Source organism: Silurus meridionalis, chromosome 8 (assembly GCF_014805685.1).
Source record: "Silurus meridionalis isolate SWU-2019-XX chromosome 8, ASM1480568v1, whole genome shotgun sequence".
Classification (NCBI taxonomy): Eukaryota; Metazoa; Chordata; class Actinopteri; order Siluriformes; family Siluridae; genus Silurus; species Silurus meridionalis.
This window is the reverse complement of record NC_060891.1, coordinates 7,078,274-7,096,311: the sequence shown is the minus strand read 5'-3', so window position 1 is coordinate 7,096,311 and position 18,038 is coordinate 7,078,274. Positions and strand designations below refer to the sequence as shown.

General features: G+C 39.0%; 1 protein-coding gene across 1 annotated transcript in view; it reads left to right on the top strand.

Moving 5' to 3' along the window:
• Window positions 1-18,038, top strand: part of LOC124389836 (ryanodine receptor 3-like) — a 462,748-nt gene that overhangs the window by 275,327 nt on the left and 169,383 nt on the right. The window contains exons 44-49 of the mRNA XM_046855362.1: window positions 3,085-3,271; window positions 3,502-3,610; window positions 4,511-4,631; window positions 5,097-5,266; window positions 16,641-16,861; window positions 17,138-17,228. Of these exons, the coding sequence (XP_046711318.1) occupies window positions 3,085-3,271; window positions 3,502-3,610; window positions 4,511-4,631; window positions 5,097-5,266; window positions 16,641-16,861; window positions 17,138-17,228 (899 nt within the window). The remainder of the gene's footprint in view (window positions 1-3,084; window positions 3,272-3,501; window positions 3,611-4,510; window positions 4,632-5,096; window positions 5,267-16,640; window positions 16,862-17,137; window positions 17,229-18,038) is intronic.

The window sequence follows — 18,038 nt, the reverse complement described above, 5'->3', positions numbered from 1 at the left end:
AATCAAGTCGAATCGAATTTTATTTGTCACATACACATACATACAGGGTACGACATGCAGTGAAATGCTTATTACGATGGTCCGGCATTAGGGAATAGGATGGGGAGAAAAATAATACAAAGAAAAAAAAGGCAAATAAATAAAGTATAAAAACTATATAAAATAAAATATAAGAATATATAAAGATATATGAGAGAAAAAGATGTACAGTGGAACCTCGGGTTACGAACGCCCCGGCATACGTATAATTCAGGTTACGAATCGCAGTTCATCAAAATTTTGCCCTGGTTACGAACAATATATCGATACGAACGCCGCCACCAAAAATCGCAGGCAAGTTGGTTGTTTTTGCTCTATCCACGCAGCTCGTCACATCAGTTAGCGTCCTGTGTCCCTAGCGAGAGCATCGTGTTACTTATCCGCTTGAACTTTTCCCGGCAGCAGCGTAACAACTCGTTAGTTGATGCTCGTGGAATGATGAGATGGACAACATTAGCCGATGCATAACCACTTTACTTGTTTTTATGAAGATAGATTAGCAGGGTTACAGTCTTTTCCGAAGTACAATACCCATAATGAATTTCACTCTGGACTTCAATACCAACTGATAGTAGCCTTAAAGAAACAGCTCTCATTTTCCCTCTAATGTCTCAGCGTTCGTGTTAATAACACTGTCTTTAATATTCTATAATATAATATATAATAATATATAAATAATATAATATAATAAGATTCTCCTTCCAAACAATAACTCTCCCTCCTCCCCCTTCTACGAACGTCGTCTCCTGCAGCGAGTCTTCTCAAAGGGAAAGTACCCGGTAAAGATCTTTTCCTCTTTTGTATGTTTTTATGTGGTATGATTTTAATATAACATGTTAAAAGTAAATAATATTAGTGAATATTGCCTTTATTTTTATTTAAGTAATATTTTTGGTTGTCCAGAACGAATTACTGAAGTTCATTATTATGGGGAAATTTGTATCGGGATACGAACTTTTCAGGTTACGAATAAAGTACCGGAACGAATTAAATTCGTAACCCGAGGTTCCACTGTATATACAAAAAATGCTTATGGCAGTAAGCAGTGAAACAGTAAATAACAGTAAACAATAAACAATTGTTTACTAAATTGTTTACACAATAAACAATTGTCAGCTGTTTTTCAGCTGATTCTGCATGTCTAATCAGCGCTGGAGCTCATAGAAGAAAAAGAGATTTTATTAACAATCATTAAAAATATGATTGAAAAAGCTACACAAATACATTAGTAATGATCGCAGCAGGTGTAAACACTGCTTGCCTTATATAGTCACAGTTCTAGCTCTTCTTGTTTCCCTGTTTGAATGCCAAATGCAGACTACTGCCACCTGCTGGTATGGGAGAGTTATCTTCTCTCAAACAAGCGCATATCGTTCACGCACAGTTTGCAGCACAATATACAGTGGGGCAAAAAAGTATTTAGTCAGTTCTCCCACTTAAAAAGATGAGAGAAGCCTTTAATTTTTATCATAGGTACACTTCAACTATGAGAGACAAAATGCGGAAAAAAAAATCCAGAAAATCACATTGTCTGATTTTTAAAGAATTTATTTGCAAATTATGGTGGAAAATAAGTATTTGGTCACCTACAAAAAAGCAAGATTTTTGGCTCTCACAGACCTGTAACTTCTTTAAGAAGCTCCTCTGTCCTCCACTTGTTACCTGTATGTAATGGCACCTGTTTGAACTCGTTAGCAGTATAAAAGACACCTGTCAACAACCTCAAACAGTCAGACTCCAAACTCCACTATGGCCAAGACCAAAGAGCTGTCAAAGGACACCAGAAAAAAACTTAGACCTGCACCAGGCTGGGAAGACTGAATCTGCAATAGGTAAGCAGCTTGGTCTGAAGAAATCAACTGTGGGAGCAATTATTAGAAAATGGAAGACATACAAGACCGCTGATAATCTCCTTTGATCTGAGGCTCCAGGCAAGATCTCACCCCGTGGGGTCAAAATGATCACAAGAATGGTGAGAAAAAATCCCATAACCACACGGGGGGACTTAGTGAATGACCTGCAGAGAGCTGGGACCAAAGTAACAACGGCTACCATCAGTAACACCCTACGCCACCAGGGACTCATGCTGGGTCCTTCAGCATGACAATGATCCCAAACACACCGCCCGGGCAACGAAGGAGTGGCTTCATGAGAAGCATTTCAAGGTCCTGGAGTGGCCTAGCCAGTCTCCAGATCTTAACCCCATAGAAAATCTTTGGATGGAGTTGAAAATCCATGTTGCCCAGTGACAGCCCCAAATCATCACTGCTCTAGAGGAGATCTGCATGGAGGAATGGGCCAAACTACCAGCAACAGTGTGTAAAAACCCTGTACCAAAGGGTAGATAACAACAAAGGGTATTTAACAAGGTATTGAGATTAACTTTTGTTATTGACCAAATACTTATTTTCCACCATAATTTGCTAATAAATTCTTTAAAAATTTAGAATGTCATATTCTGGATTTTTTTCTCATTTTGTCTCTAATAGTTGAAGTGTACCTATGATAAATATTACAGGCCTCTCTTATATTTTTAAGTGGGAGAACTTGCACGATTGGTGGCTGACTAAATACTTTTTTGAACCACTGTAAATGCATAGTTGATAGTTAAATTTGTAGCCTAATCGACCTGTGCCGATTAATTAAACCATGCCCAAAAGTCAGCCTGCTTAACCGGCCAGCCTATCAATCGTTTTACCTCTAATTGTTAACAATGTACATTTAGATGAAAAATAATTAGATAGATAGAATAATAGATAGATAAAATAATAATGTGTAAAATATGAATAAAAGCAGAATGCAATGATTTGCAGCTCATTAACCCCTTATTTTATTCACAAGACAGCACAGAAAACATGTACCAAATGTTTAAACAGGAAATCTACAATTTTAAGGAAAAAGTACATAAAATTGCATAGAATTTGAATCTCTCTTCCTGGAAATGGGCTTGTATTATTTATGACATGATATTGATTGATGATTATCAATCTCATTGACACATACACAGTAATAGTGCAACAGTGCATTCTTTTTACTTTTCTTTAGGTGAAAGTGTAGAAGAGAACTCTAGTGTTGTGGTAAAGTTGCTGATTCGTAGGCCTGAGTGTTTTGGACCTGCGTTGCGTGGAGAAGGTGGTAATGGACTGCTAGCTGCTATGAAGGAAGCCATTAAAATATCAGAAACACCAGCACTTGATCTGTCTAGCACCACGCAGGGTCTGGTTTCTGACACGTAAGATAAACACCCCTCACTATTTTACTACTGTCATCATTTGGGTTTTAACAGAAATGTATGCCCATAATGCTATGTACACAGATTTGACCACATGTGAACACTCAAATAAAATGTTAAATTTCTTGAATATAGTGGGATTATTATATAGTTTTTCCTATTAAAAGGTTATAGTAAGCCAGATGTACAGTTATATTAAACTTATTTAATCAATTATGTAATTTTCTTAGGTCTACAGATGATGAGGAGGAGGAAGAGGTGGTTCACATGGGCAATGCCATCATGTCCTTCTACTCAGCCCTCATCGATCTGCTGGGACGCTGTGCACCTGAAATGCATGTATGCTACCCTTATTTTCATTCTCAAGCACAGATTCTCATGGACAGTATATAATGTTTTTAATTTTATATTCAAGACAACTACATAAAATCGTGTTAGGATATTGCATTTGTATAAACCTGCAATTTCATACCTCAAAAGCATGTAAATGTTTTCATTATATTTTGCTTAGTTGTATTGAGTTTGTGCTTCTGGAGTTTACATTAAAAATCCAGTGGCAGGCTGTAAATTTGGTACCTGGGCCTTAAGTGGAGACTCACCCGACTTAATCCACCTCTTAATACCACCACTATCAAGTTGCAATTATAAAAATCATCAATAGTATTTATTTTTTAAGTATGTCTGAGACCAAATCAAATTCTCTTTTACCATCAGCCATTGTGGCCATAAAAAAGTCTAACTCTGAAGTATGAATGTGTGCAGATTGCTACAGATGTGTTTTGCTAGTTGAACTTGAGCTGTAACAGTTTCCATCTGACCAACCAATCAGAGGACGAAAAAATGCTGACGCTATTCTGGACCAGCTAGCTGGCCCTGTGAGGCGAATATAAAATAAGACCCATTGCTAATATAGTCTAAGGTACAATGGTCAGCACTACTGATTGTGAAGGCCCTGGGCAGATTAGATTGACATGGCAGCACATAGAGGCTGAAATCTGATTGGACATAAAAATCTAACATCCAAATGCATGTACTGGAAGCAGTGCAGCCAAGAGAAACACTGCGAAATAAAGAGAATTGACTGTTGGGAATAAATTTATACAATTTCATGGAACAAATATTAGAATTTAGGTTGGAAATGTAGGCCAGTGATTCTAAAAGTGTTTAGGCCAGCAGAAAAGGCCTTGCTGGCCCTGATGGCCCACCACTGATATAATCATTCGCCCCTCATTTACACAGCTTATCAATAAAGGCAAAGGAGAGGCTCTGAGAATCCGTGCCATCTTGCGCTCCTTGGTGCCCACTGAAGACCTTGTTGGCATCATCAGCATCCCACTCAGGATGCCTGTGGTTAATAAAGGTAAGAGTGTAACAAGCTAATGGAGAAAAGTTGTAAGAAAATCACCCCACACACCCAGCCAACTCTCTCTTCGAACTGTTTCCTTCTGGACGGCGCTACAGAGCACCGTTCACCAGAACAGCCAGGCACAAAAACATTTTTTCCCCACAGGCTATACTCAGCATGAACAATTAAAATACTCATAATTACACATTGTCCATCATAACTGACACATTTTGTACATAGAATCCAATGGTCCATTTTTAAACTGCATACTTGTAAATAACATCTGTAAATGTATTAAAACAACATTTTAACTCTGTATATATTACATTATTTGATTGTCTGGTTTACTATTCTGCAATATTGTGTCTGGTATTAAATCATATATGAGTGCAAAATAAAATAGGGGTTTTTATTAATGATTTCTTTGCAAAATAAAAAAATCTGATAAATAGGTGGTATTGCTCTTTGTCTTTGTCTCAGATGGCAGTGTGACTGAGCCAGACATGTCAGCCTGTTTCTGCCCAGACCACAAGGCTCCCATGGTTCTGTTTCTGGACAGAGTCTATGGAATAGAAGACCAAACCTTCCTCTTACATCTTCTGGAAGTTGGCTTCATGCCTGACCTAAGATCAGCGGCCTCTCTAGACACAGTGAGCAAATGCACCTTTACAACTTTATCAATCTGAATGATAGTATGATAAACATCCATATTTATATTTTAGTATTACTGATCATATACAGTGTCATAATTCCCTAAATATTTGGAATGACCTATCTTTTGATATTTAGTGCACCTTGCATGATGCATGCATCATGAATGCATAATGGCGCCGCAAATGGCAGCCATGGTGCTGAGCTCCGCAATTCTTCTTCTGTCTTTTGTGTTTAGTAATTTTTCTTCTAAGTTTTACCAGAAACGAACTAAACATTAAGCAAAACATCCCAAACAATTTTTTTCCCGTTTATGACTATTCAAACTTTCGAACTGCGCTCCAAAGCATTCATCTCGCGAATGTCTATTCACTTCCTAACAAAACGGATGAACCTGCTTCAACACGGACTTTTCAAACTCTGCTGCATTGTGCTTCACTAAAACCTGGCTTTAAAACATTCACTTCTCATGAATGTGTAGGTTCCTCCAGACACCTGTGTGAGTGCAGCGCTGCAAATGCGGGCTGAACATATAACTAAAATGAAGCAAAGGTACCCAGACTCTCTTTTAATAATTCTTGGAGATTTTAACAAAGCAAACCTTTCCCGTAAACTGCCAAAAATGTAGAGAGCATGTCCCACCATAGACAATAAATTTTTGGATCACTGTTACACCCCAATAAAGGATGCATATCACTCTGTCCCACGAGCAGCTTTGGGGCTCTCTGGTCACTGTCACTGTCACCACGCCCACAGTCTGTGGAAAATCAACACCTGGCTTAAGATCTGAATGTGTTCTACTGTCGGTTTAAAAAGCCCAGTCTACCACCCGCCACCCCCTCTGATCTGCACTTCACACATTCACCTACCCCCAATGCAACACCCCTTCCTTCCTCTACCTCCATTCAACCTGTGCATAAGGTATGTGAGGATGTGAAATGAGTCTTCAGAAGACTGACAACTAGGACCAGACGGTGTTTCACCTGCCTGCCTAAAAGTCTGTGCTGACAAACTGACCCCCATCTTCACTCAAATATTTAACAGATCACTGGAGCTGTGTGTCGATCCCTGTTACTTCAAATGCTCAACGATCATTCTGGTCCCCAAAAAACCCCAAATCACTGTTTTTTATGATCACATCTGTGATCATGAAGTCATTTGAAAGACTGGTCCTGGACATCACTGGACCTCTGCTGGACCTCTGCTGGACCCCCTTCAGTTTGCCTACAAAGCAAACAGGTCTGCAGATGATGCAGTCATCTGCATTATATACTGCAACACCTTGACAGACCTGGGACCTATGCAAGGATCTTGTTTGTAGACTTCAGTCCGGACTTCAATACCATCATTCCTGACCTTCTCTCAGCCAAACTGACCCAGATTTCCGTGCCCACCTCAGTCTGAATGTGGATCACCAGCTTCCTGACAGACAGGCAGTAGACAGTGAGACTGGGCAAACTCATATCCATGTCTCTTACTATCAGCACTGGTGCTTCCCAAGGTTGCGTTCTCTCCCCACTGCTCTTCTCCCTGTACACAAATAACTTCACCTCTAAAAAACCCTCTGTCAAGCTCCTGAAGTTTGCGGACAACATTACAGTCATTGGCCTCATCCAGGATAGAGACGAATCTACTTACAGACAGGAGGTTAAAGAGCTGGCTGTCTGGTGCAACCACCACAACCTGGAGCTCAACACGCTCAAAACAGTGGAGATGATCTTGGACTTATCAATATCATGAACAGCACTGTAACAACAGTGGAGTCTTCGAGTTTCTGGGTAGCACCATCTCTCAGGACCTGAAGTGGAACGATAACATTGATTCCACTGCTAAAAAGGCAACTGAGGAAATTAAACCTGACACAAGAGCTGCTGAAACAATTCTACTTGGCCATCATCATGTCTGTCCTGTGTATGTCCTGTCCTGTGTCTATAATTGTCTGGTTTGGTCCAGCTACCAAATCAGACATCAAGAGGCTACAGCGGACAGTCAGGACTGCTGAAAGGATTATAGGTGCCCCACTGCCCAATCTCCAAGATCTTTACTCATCCAGAGTGGAGAAAAGGGGTAAGAAAATCACTTTGGACCCCACACACCGAGCCCACTCTCTCTTCGAACTGTTTCCTTCTGGACGGTGCTACAGAGAACAGCCAGGCACAAAAACAGGTTTTTCCCCACAGGCAATACTCAGCATGAACAATAAAAATATTTATAATTACACATTGTCCATCAAACCTGACACATTTGTACATAGAATCCAATGGTCTGTTTGTACACTGCACACTTGTAAATAACATCTGTACATTCATAAAAACAACATTTTTACTCTGTATATATTACATTATTTAATTGTCTGGTTTACTATTCTGTTACATTATGTCTGTACTTCTCCTGCACTGGAAGCTCCTGACGCCAAGTCAAATTCCTTGTGTGTGCAAGCATACTTGGTAATAAAGCTTTTTCAGATTCTGATTCTTACAATATTCAGTGTCCACCTACTCATTATTATTTTCATATGCCAACTTCCTTCTGTGGTTAACCCTCTGGAGTGTTTTGGGCCTCTTGATTTTGACATGCTCTTACATTTGGTTCTTTTTAGTTTCTTTTAAATATAATATTGACAAAAGACTTATTACACTGTATTCAGCACAAACTGGGCCACCATAATATGTAACAGCTTATATGTATGTGTTTGTATTTTTGACAAAATAAGGTTTATGCGTGGTTTTTGAAAAAGCAACAAAAAAACCTCACTGAAATAAGGCCACAAAACCTATAGTAAACATGTTTTCACAAGACTTTTTGAGAACAGATCTTCTAATGTAGGTTTTTTTTTTAATCATGTGAAAATCATCCTGCCTGCTCATTCACATTAAACAATACATTGATTTCAAATTTAAAAGACACTTTATACTTTGAAAGGCCATATGCGAAGAGGCGTCGACATGCTGTGACTGACAGCTTTGTAGACAATGGGTCGCATAATGAGCTGTCGATTACATAATGAGCTGTGGATCACTGAGCCAGGATCTGAGTGAGAAGTACAGTACTACAAGAAAGAATGTGTTTCCTTTGTGGTTTATTTAAAATTGCATCAAAAATCCCTGTGCCACTCTTGAAAGTAGTTCCTGTTCAACTGAAGACACAGGTGAACATCGCATGCCAGGCATTTCCATAGTGTTTTGTGGTGCTTACTGTAAGAAAGGATTCCTATTCAGTTGTATTTCCACGCTTCACCACTAGAGGCAAACATACAGTTTACCAAGCAATGACAAGCTCAGGGTAGTTAGTGTTAGCTTTGCATGCTACCATCCTCTCATCCACGGCTAAATGTCTTCTAGGATGATAGATTGCTTTGCATGTCTTACGGATTGTGTCCATAAGCGGTTTCACTCTGAACAGAAGGTCATGTTCAGATGTGCCCCTCTTTCTGTAATTTTCTTTGTCTGCATCTGGCTGACTCATGTGTACATTCCACGAAATTGTCCTGTATCTGTCCCTTGACATAATTGTTGCTGGAAAGAGAACTGTGAAAATACTGCTCTGTCGCCAGTAGTCTATGATGGAGGGCAACTTTACCATTGCCATGTAAAATAAGAGCCAAATGTAGCCAAACATCTCACTCACAGTTACATCTCTCCTTTTGTATTTGCGTCCCTTGGCTATTGACTTGGCAGCTTGATCATTTGTGTTGTGGCACAGAGTTGACACAACACTCTCCGGGAAAAACATTTTAAATAGACTAAATGGAGAATGAGAGTCAGAAGACCTCAGTTGAGGTCCATGTTCACGTGCGGGCAAGAATCGCAGAGTCTGTGGAACTGTGTCGTTATCTGTCTGATCCTTCCATGACATGGTGGACTGTCTGTGTGCTGGCTTTGCCCTTTTTGGAGCAGGTGCTTGATCATATCTGTTTATGAAACACACACACACACACACACACACACACACACACACACACACACACACACACACACACGAACATCACTAATTGTGTCATTGGTAAAGTTGTTTGCATATGTCATACAATGCAATAATGATTCAAACTAAATATAATTTAAGAAAATATAAAATATGTACTTACTCAGGATGATTCTCAGTCGAACTCAAAATGGAGCGACGCCTGCGTGGCCTGGTGTGAGTTTCCAGTGAAGGCAAGGGTGATGCAGCCACATTCCTAAAATACTCAAACAATATATTTTAGGATGACGAATACACTTTAACAATATATATTTGTTAGCAAGCATTGTACATATAGCATTAACACCTCAGCATTCCGTAACATCTCTGCTAGCTAACACTACATAACAGCCTTATAGGATGATAAGTGAGACTAACCAAAACTGAACTGAGACTAAAATATAACTTTATATAACGTCAACAATATTTAGGGCATACAATTACAAACAGTTAATGTTACAAATGAGCAGATATTGGCGGATTTTTGTTGTAACATTAAAGGGCAATGCTGACAAAAGCTAGGCAGAGATGTCTACAAACAATATCCGTTTTATATGATCAGTATGTAAGACTAAATAACTTACTCATTGTAGCAACTTGAATCATCAGAATCGCAATCTTTTTAGGATGAAAAGGTAAATTCTTCATCACTGTCCGGTGTAGCGTGTCAAATCGCATTGTTTTATGCCACCTTCCGGGGGGCGTGTGACTCAATGTGTGAACTGTTTTACCTGTGAATAGATAATGAGCTGCGGTGGAAAATCTGTGCCTCTACTTGGTTTCACATGATTTATATTAAGTGGAAACATATGTTTTTTATTTCACCAACTTATTCTAAAACTGCACACTTTAAGCTGTCTAAAGATATATTTTTTATTTCCGTGTGTCAACTATTGGCCGAGTATTAAGGCGCTTTTTGTCGACGTGTTTTTAAACGAAGATCACGCAGACAATGGCAACAGACGGACAGACTGACTATTTTATTCATTGTAAAAAAATACAACGTTTTATTTATATAGTGAGCATACACAAATGAAAGTAGACCCTTTACAGATTTAAATGATGTATTACTTTGACATGTTTGATCAAATATGACAGAGCAGTTTAAGCTCTTTTTACTGGCATCTGAAAAAAAGCACGTTTGGGCGCCGGCGGCGAATCAGACTCCAGAGGGTTAATCTATGTATTTATGAAATTTTTGTTAAGGAATAAAGAATACAGTTATGTTCAAAATTATTCAACCCCCAATGCTGTAAATGGTTTTAGGGAATTTAGTGTACATTTGTAATTGTATTCAGAATGAAATCCTACAAGGACTTCTTAAAGAACCATATGCAACTAAAATGACATCAATTAGTTTTGTAATACAGTAGTAAATGTTTCTTTTGTGAATTCTTCATTGACATAATTATTCAACCCCTTAAAGACTACCACTCTGAAGAACAGAGGTTCAATGAAGTGTTTTCAATCAGGTATTGAAAACACCTGTGGATATCAGGGAGCAGCAATAAAGCCTAATAAGCACCAATTAGGCAGCTTTAAAATGACTGTGATACTCAGCTCCTTCTAGACATTTACTGGTGTGGTTACTCTTCACAGGAAGGGCAATGGCTATAATAAGATTGCAAAGATGTTAAACATACCAAGAGACACCATAGGAAGCATCATTCGCAAATTCAAGGCAAAGGGCACTGTTGAAACGCTACCTGGTCGTGGCAGAAAGAAGATGCTGACTCCGACTGCTGTGCGCTACCTGAAGCGTAGAGTGGAGAAAAGTCCCCGTGTGACTGCTGAGGAACTGAGAAAAGATTTGTCAGATGTGGGTACTGAAGTTTCTGCTCAGACAATACGGCGCACCCTGCGTAATGAAGGCCTCCATGCCAGAACTCCCAGGCGCACCTTGCTGTCCCCAAAGAATAAGAAGAGTCGACTGCAGTATGCCAAAAGTCATGTGGACAAACCACAGAAGTTTTGGGATAGTGTTCTGTGGACTGATGAAACAAAATTAGAACTGTTTGGGCCCATGGATCAACGCTATGTTTGGAGGAGGAAGAACAAGGCCTATGAAGAAAAGAACACCTTGCCTACTGTGAAGCATGGCGGGGGGTCAATCATGCTTTGGGGCTGTTTTGCTTCTGCAGGTACTGGGAAGCTTCAGCGTGTGCAAGGTACCATGAATTCTCTTCAGTACCAGGAGATATTGGATGACAATGTGATGCAGTCCGTCACAAACCTGAGGCTTGGAAGGCGTTGGACCTTTCAACAGGACAATGATCCCAAGCATACCTCCAAGTCCACTAGAGCATGGTTGCAGATTAAAGGCTGGAACATTTTGAAGTGGCCATCGCAGTCACCAGACTTAAATCCGATTGAGAACCTCTGGTGGGACTTAAAGAAAGCAGTTGCAGTGCGCAAGCCTAAGAATGTGACTGAACTGGAGGCTTTTGCCCATGATGAATGGGCGAAGATACCCGTAGATCGCTGCAAGACACTTGTGTCAAGCTATGCTTCACGTTTAAAAGCTGTTATAACTGTAAAAGGATGTTGTACTAAGTACTAAGATTGAATGTCACTTGGGGGTTGAATAAAACTGATAATGATGTGAGCTCAGAAAAGACATTTGTGGTTATTTCATTATAAATGTTATGTTATATTTGTCTGACCTACACGTGCCTCTTTGATTTAATTGTAAGCAGGATGACTGAATGATCATAATCAATGTCAAACCGACCAAAACAATCAATTTCAGTGGGGGTTGAATAATTTTGAACACAACTGTAGATTCATGGCTATGGATTTTACTTCCTCTAGAGGTAAAAAAGTATGTTATGCATATAGAAAGAAAAAAAAAACATTGTGCTGCCCTTTTCCTGTTTATATGCCATATCATTCCAATGTAATCTGGGTCTTTAGCTGTTACCCACCTTGATGTAATCACTGGCAAGGGAGAGCATACTCTAAAAATGGCTCCATGTTGTTTGTTTGCTGTTTGCTGTTTGCAGCTATGTACTGGTCTATATATTGTTAGATTTGTATGTAAAATAAATAAAAATGGAGGAAAGCAAAATTCACTAGGGCTGATCTTAAAATGGTATTTTCTCTATAGAATAGCCTGTAGTCACAAGTATTTGTTTTTTTCTCTGTATGTGTTTAAATATGTGGTGATTGTACAATGTTCTGTTGCTCATGGATAGTGCATTGCAAAAGTATTCATACCCCTTAAATATTTCCACATTTTGTCACATTATAACCACAAACATATACATTTATTCTTTGGGGATTATATATTATATATTTTATTTGTAGATTTTTTACGAATAAAAATCTGAAAGTGTGGCACATATGTATTCAGCCCCCCTGAGTCAATACTTTGTCCAACCACCTTTTGCTGCAATTACAGATGCAATTCTATTTGGGTATGTCTCTACTAGCTATCTAAAGACTGTATTTTTGCCCATTCTTCTTTGCAAAACAGCTCCAGTTAGATCAGATTGGATGGAGAATATCTGTGAACAGCAATTTTTAAGTCTTGCCTAAGATTATCATTAGTATTTGGGTCTGGACTTTGACTGGGCCATTCTAACACATGAATATACTTTGAACTCAACCATTCCATTGTACCTCTAGCTGTATGTTTAGGATTGTTGTCCTACTGGAAGGTAAACCTCTGCCACAGTCTCAAGTCTTTTGCAGCATCTAATAGGTTTTCTTCCAGGATTGCCCTGTATTTAGCTCCACTGATCTTCCCATCAACTCTGACCAGCTTCCCTGTCCCTGCTGAAAGAAAAGCATCCCCACAGTTGCTGCCAACACCATGTTTCACAGTGGGTTCAATGATGTGTTCAGGCTGATGTGCAGTGTTAGGTTCCTGCCATACATAGTGTTTTGCATCACTACTCGATGTAGACCTCGCATCTTACCTTCAATCAATCCCTTCAACTATGCTTCAGACCATCACACAAGATCTCCTGCCCTTCATCTCCACAATCATTAATGGTTCCTTAACATCTGGCCATGTGCCAACTACCTTCAAGCAAGCAAGGTTATTCCCATTTTAAAGAAACCTGCTCTGGACCCATCAGACATCAACAACTACAGACCGGTATCACTTCTTTCCTTTTTTTCTACATCTCTGGAATGCACTGTTTTTAACCAACTGTCTGTCTATTTTTCACAGAACAACCTCCATGATCCGAACCAGTCTGGGTTCAAAGCAGAACATTCCACAGAGACAGCCCTTTTGGCAGTTTCTGAGAACTGCATGCTGTTTGATCAGCCAAGCTGTCATCTGTACTTATCTTCCTGGACCTTTTAGCAGCATTTGACACAGTCAACCACAAGACTCTCTTGTTTACCCTCAAGAGCCTCGGTATCCGCGGAACAGCATGGGAATGGTTTGCGACCTGGAAGGTCGCTTATACCAGGTAACATGGAGGGGATACACATCTGCCCCGTGCGGACTCATAACTGGTGTCCCACAAGGCTCGGTACTTGGTCCCCACCTTTTCTCCCTCTATACCCACTCCATTGGTGAAGTCATATCCTCACATGGGTTTTCTTACCACTGCTATGCAGATGACACTCAACTAATCTTTTCTTTCCCTCCATTAGATACCACAGCTTTCACTCGGATCTCGGCATGATTGACAGACATATCTTCATGGATGAGTGCTCATCAACTAAAACTCAACCCTAGCAAAACAGAACTGCTGGTCATCCCAGGTAATTCATCTCCAGGTGATTCATCTCCAGGTCAAGATCTCCAACTAACTCTCCATGACTCTCTGCTCACCCCTTCAGCCACTCTTCGTTACCTTGGGGTCACTATGGACAATGAACTGTCCTTCTTCCCACATGTCGCTAATGTGGCTTGTTCCTGTCAATTTCTTCTCTACAATATCCGAAGGATTCATCCATTTCTGTCCGCACAGGCTGCCCAGGTGCTTGTTCAGTCTCTTGTCATCTCAAGACTCGACTACTGTAACTCTCCGCTGGCAGGTCTTCCCCTGAATGCTATTCGTCCACTGCAAATGATGCAAAACACAGCTGCACAACTTGTGTTCAATTTGCCCAAGTTCTTGCACACCACCCCACTGCCACTGTTCAAAACACTGATGCTTGCTTACAAGGCCAAAAATGGACCAGCGCCATCTTACTTCAGAGACCTCATCACATCTCGTACTGCACCACACTGTCTGAGATCCTCCAGCACTGTTTGACTTGTACCACCTTGGGTTTGTACCATGTTGGGTTTTCTGGCTGCTTTTTGGATCAATGCTCTCCCTGCCTGGCCTGTCAGTTTAGGTGGACGGCCATGTCTTGGTAAGTTAGCAGTTAAGTGCCATACTCTTTCCATTTTCAGATGATGGATTGAACAGTGCTCTGTGAGATGTTCAAAGCTTGGGATATGTTTTTATGACCCAACCCTGTTTATTTTAACTGCACCATAACTTTATCCCCTACCTGTCGGGTGTGTTTTTCACCCATAATGCATAATGCATTCATAATGCAGTTTGCTCACTAATGTTTTTAACCAAACCTCTGAGGCCTTCACAGAACAGATGTAATTATACTGGGATTTAAGTAAACACAGGTAGACTCTAATCCCTAACTAGGTGACTTCTGAAGGCAGTTGATTGCACTGGATTTTATTTAGGGTTCAGGGTAAAGGGGGCTGAATACATACTGTGTATGCACGCCACACTTTTCAGATGTTTATTTGTAAAAAATCTTTAACACTATGTATAATTTTCCTTCTATTTCACAATTATGCAATACATTGTGTTGGTCTATCGGATAAACTCTCAATAAAACACATTTAAATTTGTGATTATAATGTGACAAAATGTGGAAATATTCAAGTGTATGAATTCTTTTGCAATGCACTGTATGCGTTTTAGACATGGTGTACTGAAAGTGGTTTCATGACACCACTTATATCTGAACAAATATGATTTTTTCCTTTAGTATTCTGTGGTAGTGTCTGTTCATAATATTTCCATGGCCAGTTTACACAATTTATGATATACTGTACTCAAAGTGAGAAAGGCCCAAATTTTAGCTTCAGTGTATGAATTGAATTGAATGAATGAGTCACAGGCAGTATGATTTTAATACATAAAAAGTACTCCTCTGTTTCTGGATTGCTTTTGCTTGGTATGAGAAGGTCTATAGCTAGCTTTGTTGGATACCTATTTATTTGAGAATATACTTCTAATGCCAGATTTGTTTAGACTATGGCTGTCATAATTAACGCATTAATAACGCGTTAACGCAAATTTATTTTAACGGCACTCATTTTATTATTGTGCGAATAATGCAGCACACATTTCTGTTTGACCTTCAACGCAACACACATTTATTCACGACATCCTTTCTTTACTCAGATATAAAAACAATGTTTATAAAGTCCATCACATTTTTTTTAATCACTAAAAATTTATTTTCCTGATGCACCAATTCTCAAATCAAGCACCAAAATCCACCATGATGCACACAAACCATCTGTTTAAATATGATTTACTTCATTTTAAACACCATGATTATTTTAAAGCATCTACATTTACATTAGATTTCATGCTCTATATTTAGTATGGTTTTAGTAATAATAAACATGCATTTGCATAATGCATCCACATTTGTCCATGCCCATGTTGCTTAGCGTATTAAAAGCTTTAAAAGTATTAATTAAGGGTACATTTCAATTAATCGTGATTAAACATTTTAATTAATTGACATCCCTAGTTTAGACATAAGTAAATTAATTGGCAATGATCTCGTGTAAACATTGTGTGTAACTCAGATAGCAGATTCTGCAGCTGCCGCACTCTTTTGTGTTTTGATTTCTTTAGGTAAAAAATAATAAAAAGCAGAAACGAATAAGGCTTTCACTTGTCAGATATACATTATAGCACAGTGAAATTCTTTCTTTGCATACCCTATCATGTTAGGGAGCTGGGGGCAGAGCGCAGTCTCAAACATGATACAGAACCCCTGGAGCAGAAAGGGTTAAGGGCCTTGCTCAAGAAACCAAGAGTGGTAGTTTGGAGATACTGGGACTTGAAACCCTGATTTTGCAATCAGTAACGAAGCCTTAACCACTGATCTACCATGTCTCAGATGTAATGTTATTTGTAATTAAATGTGATTTGACTTGCAATCCTATGTAAATTGGTATTACTCTTTAAATTTCCTATTGTCATCTTCTTGGGCTCTCTAATGTAAGACCATGTTTTGGGATCAGCAGTATCCAAAAAAGTTTTGTTAAGATTTTTTCCAAGGAGACCAAACCACTTTTGTTCATCTCTATTTATAATTTGTTCCCCCACTACTCCTCATAGGATTGTATACTTGTATTCATGATAATTGAAAAAAATATTTCTTTGTGAAACATCTCCTTTAATTCATCTGTAGGAAGCATTAAGGACCACAGAAACAGCACTGGCCATGAATCGTTATATTGGATCTGCAATATTGCCTTTGCTGACTTGCTGTGCCCCTCATTTTGCCGGTACAGAACACCACATTGCACTCATTGACTCCATGCTTCACACCATCTACCAGCTGAGCAAGGGCTCCTCACTCACTAAAGCCCAGAGAGATGCTATTGAGGAGTGCCTGCTGGCTGTATGCAAGTAAGTCTGTTTTGGTTTTACAATGTAGAGGCTGTTTTTTTTTTTTAATTATTATTATTGTTCTGCCATAATTAAATGATAAGGTCAATGATATCCTTGAAGTATTGATTATTATATCATCCTCTGCTCATAATAATCCAATCATGCTATCCTTTTAACAAAGGTGAAACCTGAAAGCACAATTATTCCTCTATCCTCACAGATTGCTAGTTGGAGAGTGTATAAAAATGTTAATGTCACAAGCTTACATAAATAGTTTTTGTGTCCTTTTTACAGGTACTTGCGGCCCTCTATGCTTCAGCAACTGTTGCGTTGCTTGGTGTTTGACGTGCCCTTGCTATCTGAATATTGTAAGATGCCTCTGAAGGTAAATACTGCTCATTTTAAGCATACTTTTGGCTACTGTAATACATCCTGCGCTTTTTCCAGTATCTAGTATCTTCTGGAATCAGTAATTATTATACCCTTATCCTTTCTTATAATGCTCTAGGCATGTCGAATTCCTTTTATTAAGTTTTTTAGTGCATGTATAAACACAAAAGGGGGTATATTTCAGTCATATTTCAAAGGAAAATCACAAAATAAAATTTTTCTTATTGTACTTACTTGTCATTTTAAAACAAAGGCAAAAGTGGGAAAGCAGTAAATAGTTAAATGTCCACGTTTTAGGAATACCTAGGATACTTGCACATTCATGCAGAATCATACATTGCCTATCATGATGTGCAAAATCAGCAGCACAGAGTTTATACTAAATTGTGTGGGGGGAAAACAACAAAAAAAAGCAACTTAGTGCCAATAGATGGAAATATCTAGAGAGTTGTAGGTGAATGACCAACTGAGTTTCAGCTGACAGGAAGTCTATAGAAGCTCAAATGGTCACTCTATAGGCCATTAATAGTCTAAAAACAATAAAACACATTGCATTCTACTCCTTTTAGTCAAAAACGACGCTTCAAAGATTAAAGTTTTATTAAAACTGGACAGTTGAAGATAATAGTAAAAAAAAAATCACCTGCCCTTTTTCCAAACTTCTGTCCAGTTTTGGTGAGTCTGTGTCCATAAATCTTTCCCACATTCTGGTGTATGATGTGAACAAATGTAACTGATGTAATAGATGTAACTGAAGCTCTTGGTGTTTATTGGACAATGTGTGTATATATGCAATGGGGTACAA